The following is a 6821-nucleotide window of genomic DNA, read 5'->3' as shown; positions in this document are numbered from 1 at the left end:
GCAAAAGAAATAATGTAAACAGACCGTAGACTTAAGAGCGGCGTTGGTGAGGAACGGTTGGTGTCCGTAATCAGACGCCTTGCTTTATTATACATGACAGAAAGTGACCGCAGCGTAGACGGAAAAGTAGACATCCATACAATGGGGCAATAAGAAACATATGACTGGACAAGACAGAAAAAAAGAAGTTTCAGAATAGATCCAGGAAATGTGTGTCTAAGTTTTCGAATGATACCCAAACTCCATAAGATCTTAATCCTAGTCATGGCTATATGGTTTCTGAAGGAAAGATTCTCATCAAGTAGGATACCAAGAAACCGGACTACCCAATTCTCTGGTCTACACAAGGAGCCTTGTGACACCTGAAGGTGTGTAAGCTGAGGAAAAGCTATACCAATTCGAGAAAAATTAGAAAATGAGACTTACCAACATTCAAGACCAAGTAATTTGCAATAAACCATGAAATAACTTTCTCGAATAATGCCACAAGATTAGACTTGATATCACATTTCGTCCTCCCAATGGTCCCAAGAGTAGTATCATCAGCAAAAGCAACAAGAAAATCTTCGTTAGAAGTAGTATTGGAATACGACACAGCTTGCAGCATGCCAGAGGCATGGTGTTTTTTACCACCGAAATCAGATCATTAACATAAATCAGAAATAAAATGGGACCAAGAACAGATCCCTGAGGGACGCCATAACATACTTCAGGAGGGCTCCGGGAAAGCGGATAGATTGAAATAAGCCTACCAGAAAGATATGAATCAAACCAAGAAAAAGTGTTTGATCTTATACCAACATGCGATAATTTACAAAGAAGAATCCTATGAGTCGAGGAATCAAAAGCTTTACGAACATCCAAAAATAAAGCTGCCGGGATATGACCAGAATCTATTACCGAATGAATGAAGTTCGAGAAAGCTGCGCAAGCCTGCTCCGTAGAGTAACTCGCTTGGAATCCAAGCTAGAAATCATGTAAAAAATCTTATGCATCCAGAATACTAAGAAGCCTGGATAGCATAGCCTTCTCAAAAAATTTTGCTGAAGACAGATAGGAGAGAAATTGGCCTATAATTAGCAGGAGCACTCCGAGAACCACCTTTACATACCACTATAACCTTAGCTCGCTTGATAGATTCAGGGAAAATTCCCTTCTCGAAAGACAGATTAACAAGCTTTGTCAATGGTGACAGAATAGCAGGCAGAATGGCACGGATAACCCTTATAGGAATTTTGTCTGGTCCTGAAGAGGATGATCCCTTAAGAGCATTCACGATACGATCTACCTCAAATTCAGAAACAGAATTTAAGACCATCGCCTTTAAACATGAGGGTCTAAGATAGGCTCTAAAATCGCAACGAGAAGATGCAGAGCTCGCAGAGGAAGCAGTTGCCTTCCCTATATTAACAAAATAAGAGGTAAGCTCTAGTTGAACATCTGCATCTCCTTGGACGGTTCTACCATCGAGTATCACCGTTGATGGAACTGAAGGCAGAGGAGGAGTAGGTCTAAGAACTGAAATAATTAAATGCCATGTCTTCCTAACATCTTTCCCACATTCATAAAATTTCCTATAATAATACTGAGACTTTGCCTTCCAACACAGAGAATTAAACATACTCCTATAGGCCTTGAATCGTTCGAGATGAGCTTCAGATGATGAAGCCTTGTAAAGCTTCCACAAATAATTTTTCCTTTTCCAGCTTTTATGGAGATCTGAAGTCATCCATGGATTCAATGGTGCTATCCTTTTCGAAGTATTGGGTGCTGGACCCTGCAAATTTCCAGGATTCCTTCTTTTACTGAATCATAAAAGGAATCAAAAGAGCGGTCAAAATTTTAATCAGAAACCAAACTATCCCATGGTAGATCAGCCAGACGAGAATTAAGTAGACTTAGCTCAGTATCACCATAACAGAAAAATGGGAGATTAGATGGTGATGCTGTACGCTGCACTTGATCAGCACTCTTATATCGGGAAATAGCGGGAAAATGATCAGAAATACCACTAACCAGCACCAAATAAACTAAGAAATGTAGTGACGAAAAAATATTATCAATAAGACACGCATGCGTGTCAGTAACTCGGGTTGATATACAAACTGAAGGTAGAGTACCCGAAGAGAGCATCATTGATAAAAAAAAATCAATAGTTGAAGCAGAACTTTGATCCAGCAGGTCGAGGTTAAAATCACCCATAAGGATAAGTTCATAGGGATGTTTTTGGACTGAGTCCAAAACTTCTCCAAGAATTTTCATAAACTTGAAACCCACTGGGTCTATTCCTATAAGAAATAAACCCACTGGGGGACCTATAAACTAAACCCACAACTAAATACTTTCGCATTGATTTAATCTCAATAAAAAGGGATTCAATGATTCCTTCCTCACTTCTGCTTAATATGCAAGACAATCAGCAATATAAAGGACAGGGCCACCTCTCGCCATCTATTTCCGATTCAGCCTCTCCATCCTATATCTTGGAGTATCTAAAAGGATATCCTTTTTCGAATCCAGGAAAGTTTCACATAATCCTATAACATCAGGAGCTCCACCACTTTGATCCGTTTCAGCTCATCAAAAGACGAGCAAAGTCCCTGAATGTTAATATGAAACCCAGAGAAAATATTATCTCGTTTAAAGGAGGCAGAACCATTTAATTGCGAAACATACTTACTTTTATAAGCCGAATTAGAATCATTATTCTTCTGATTTCTACTTCCAGTTGAATTATTAATTATATTTTCAATACCTAAAGGATTATTCTGTAATTCAAGTAAACGTTCCCCCAAAGAGTTAGTACCACCCTGGCCACTAATAAAAATCGCCAATTTACTCATGGTGGATGACAGTTCCCCTCCACGACTAAACCCACCAGACTACAGGTATAAGGAAAAAATATAAGGAAAAAAAGTAAAAAATAATATAATCAAGGTAAGGATAAATAAGAATTATATAATCAAGGTAAGGATAAATAAGAATTATATATTCAAGGTAAGGATAAATAAGAAAAAGCAGGGTAAGAGAAGAAAAAAGAAACAAGGAAAAACTAAGAAATAAACTATTAATCAGCACTGGAAATATAGACCATTCTTTCATAATCACAATAATAATATACGGAAATAATCAGTTTGCGAATCACTATCAACGCAAAAAAAAAAGAAAAAAAAATTTCTTCATGGGGGGGGGGTAGCCAACGAGACAAATCAGAAAAAATACAACGGTAAAAGAAAATAAGCAAGATAATTCACAAAAAAAGATCAAACAACGAAGACAAAAGAACGAAGACTACAATCGAGAAATAAAAAAAAATACTGATCTAGGAGGTGTCTTCAACCTCCCAAAGCCTCCTAGAAGTAGCTTCACCTGGTAGGCAAGCAAAAATACGGCCTAGGTCTGACCAAACGTTCTTTGCTCCGAACTTATCTCTAGCATTGTCCAGGATAATCTTGGGCTCCTTCGTGAGATATTCATTTACAAAAACACCAGATTTTGCTAGCTTAGACTTCGCTTTAAAGTTAATATGCGCAACATCTTTGTTAGAAAATTTGAAAATCACAGGGGCAACTTGACTTTCATCTCTAATCTGAGCTGTAGGGCTGGGTAAACGAAAACGTTGTATAGAAAAAATTTAATCACTCATAAGAGCACTCAAGCCCATCTTATCCTTTATAATATTATGCACTGTTACTTTAAGGTCAAGACCAGGGGCCTGTTTGACCCCTACAAATACAAAGGAATCAAGCTGAGCTTCTTGTTGATATTCATCAAGTCAATCTTCCGTTTTTTAGTACGGTATTCAAGCGACTCTATTTGAGCTCTTAACCCCTTAAGTACTTTGCCAATCTTATCGAATTTTCCATTGTATTCTACTGACAATCCATCATAAACTTGGGATATTATCTGTTCAGCGGTACCTGGGTTGATACTATTTTTTTGTGCTACCTTTGCTGTGACCAATTTCCTGATGTATTTGAGCATATTTTGCTTTGTCTGTGCTAACTCTTGTTCCGTAGAAACTAACTTTTCAACAAGAATAGCTACCGATGATTTTTTGTAATTTAAGCCAGTTATAGCGGAGGGAGCTTTTTTTGAATACTGTAAGTAGATTTCCGGGAAAATCTCCAGTTCTTGAAAAGCCTTAATAACACTCCGTTCTGTTTTCTGTGATGCTTCTTTAGACTTTTCCGCATAGAGAACTAAATTTACTTTTAAAACTGTCTGAAGATCGTGGGATCCATAACAAAAAACTAGAAATTCTGGTACTTTTTCTAATTGGGTATTAACGTCTACAATTCTTACAGGCCAAAGTGGGTAATTTCTTAATTTTGCCAACGCCAAGTCCCCTTTCTTGAACTTGCTCTTTTTAAACTTCGGAACTGGCTAACTTAACTTACGAAAAATAAGAAGTCAAGTATCAAATTTCAGACCTGCTAGAAATTTTTGCCGTACTCTTATATCCAAAGCTGCTATCCAGTAAACCACAAAATAGTCAATAAATAACATAGTCAATGTGTTATTTCAACTTAATTAATAACAATGTGTTATAACATTGTATTAAACAGCAATCCAGTTCAAATACGTTAATTAAATATAGCCAGAAACTGGTTTTTCACATAGATAACTCTCCAAGTACGCAGAGATGTTCACTGAATGAATGCTACTAAAATACTGAAATAGTGAAATACTGAAATACTGAGAGAAGGGCTGCTTGCTATCCAATCTCTTGTAAACCAGACACTAGCACTGTGACTGGAGTGCAAGGAGGAGGATTTCCCCATTTATATATCTAGTAAAAACAAATTAGAGGGGTGGGGTTTATTCTCCCTCCGATCACTCTGAATCTTAAAAAGGGCACCAGAACTTAAGTTTACCAATCCAACGAGCCCACTCAGGTGTTATACGATCACTCTTTCTACATATATCTTATATACCCCCTGGGCATGACTTACCTTCCCCTGAGGGCTGTAGGGGGAAGGTTGTCATACTCTAAGACATAATTTTTGGTTCTTTCAATCACTTTGAACATAATGGCTATCTCAAAATTTTATTTGATGTGTTTGGGGAAATAGTGGGCGTGGGAGGGGGGTTATTTGCCCTCCAGTCACTTTTGACTATTAAAAAGGGCACTGGCTCTTTCAATTTATAATCGAACGAGCTGTTTTTGAATTGTCTTTGACAACAAATGACCATCTCAAAATTTCTAGCAGATACATTTGGGAAAATACAAGGTGTTTGGGGGGATATCTACTCTGATCCCTTTGAATATTAACAAAGGCACTAGAACCTCATATTGTCAATCCAATAAGCCCCTCCAAAGTTTTAATGATCACCCTTTCCATATATACCTTATAATACCCCCAGGGCATAGCTTAGAACCCTTGCCCTGAGGGCTCTGGGGGGAGGGGCTCTGGGATTATGTCATCCTCAAAGACATAATTTCCGGACCTTTAGATCACGTTGAACAAAATGGCTATCTAAAACTTTGGATTGAATGGGTGTGGGGAAATGGTCGGTTTTGGGAGGGGGGTTAGTCGCCCTCCAATCTTTTCCGGCTGCTAAAAGGGCACTAGCCCTTTCAATTTTCAGTCGAATGAGGTTTTTTCAAAGTTTCTAAGACAACAGATGGCCATCTCAAAATTTATATTAGATGCATTTCGGGAAAATACAAGGTGTGGGGGGTATCCACCCTTCGATCGCTCTGAATCTCAATGGGGCACTAGAACTTTTGATTAGGAATCCAATGATCCCCCTCCAAAGTCCATACGATCATCATTTCTATGTATATACCTTATATGACCCCAGGGCATAACTTACAACCCATGCTCTGAGTTATATAGGGGGTTGTCATCCTCAAAGACATTATTTCCGGAATTTTCAACTACGTTGAACAAGATGGCTATCTCAAAATATGGATTGGATGTGTTTGAGGAAATGGTGAGTGTGGGAGGGGGGCTAGTTGCCCTCCAATCATTATCGAATATTAAAAAGAGCACTAGCCTCTACAGTTTCCAATCGAATTTGCTCTTTTCGAAGTTTCTTTGGCAATAAATGGCCATCTCAAAATTTCTATCCCATGCATTTCGGAAATATACGAGGTGTGGGGGTTCATCCACCCTCTGATCACTCCGAATCTTAAAAAGGGCACTAGAACATCTGATTTCCTGTCAAACGGGCCCATTCCAGAGTTTTTACGATCACCCTTTCTATACACACCTTACATTCTCCAGGGCATACCTTATAACCCTTACCATGAGGGCTGTGGGGGGGGGGGGGGGTTCATCCTGAAAGGCATAATTTCCAGATCTTTCAATTACTGTAAACAAAAAGCTCTCTAAAATTGTTGATTGGATGTATTTGGGGAAATGATGGGCGTGGGAGAGGGGTTAGTTGCCCTCCAATCAAATTTGACTATTGAAAAGGGCACTAGCCCTTTCAATTTTCAATCAAATGAGCTCTTTTCGAAGTTTCTACGTCAATAAATCGCCATCTCAAAATTTCTACCAGACGTATCTAGGGAAAATACGAAATGTGTGTTTGTGTGGGGGGGGGGTCCAACCTCCGATTACTCTGAATCTCACAAAAGGCACTTGAATTTCTGATTAGCAATCTAATGAACCCCCTCAGAAGTTTATACGATCACCCTTTCTATATAAACCTTAAATGCCCCCAGGGTATAACTTACAACCTTTGCCCTCAGGACTCTGGATGGGGTGGGGGGTGTGTGTTATCCTCAAGACATAGTTTCCAGATCTTTCAACTACGCTGATCAAAATGGTTATCTCAAAATTTTGATTGAATATGTATGGGGAAATGGT

General features: G+C 38.7%; 1 protein-coding gene across 1 annotated transcript; it reads right to left on the bottom strand.

Moving 5' to 3' along the window:
* Positions 1-1030: 1030 nt before the first annotated feature.
* LOC136028666 (uncharacterized) lies at positions 1031-1729 on the bottom strand. The gene has a single exon (XM_065706493.1). The coding sequence runs from the start codon at positions 1727-1729 to the stop codon at positions 1031-1033; it is 699 nt and encodes a 232-aa protein (XP_065562565.1).
* Between the last annotated feature and the right edge of the window lie 5092 nt (positions 1730-6821).

This window comes from Artemia franciscana, chromosome 7, assembly GCF_032884065.1.
Source record: "Artemia franciscana chromosome 7, ASM3288406v1, whole genome shotgun sequence".
Lineage (NCBI taxonomy): Eukaryota > Metazoa > Arthropoda > Branchiopoda > Anostraca > Artemiidae > Artemia > Artemia franciscana.
The sequence above is the reverse complement of the archived record's forward strand: the minus strand, read 5'-3'. Positions and strand labels throughout refer to the sequence as shown.

Coding starts and splice junctions, on each gene's coding strand:
- LOC136028666 (XM_065706493.1), bottom strand. CDS start 1,729: ATGACTTCAGATCTCCATAAAAGCTGGAAAAGGAAAAATTATTTGTGG.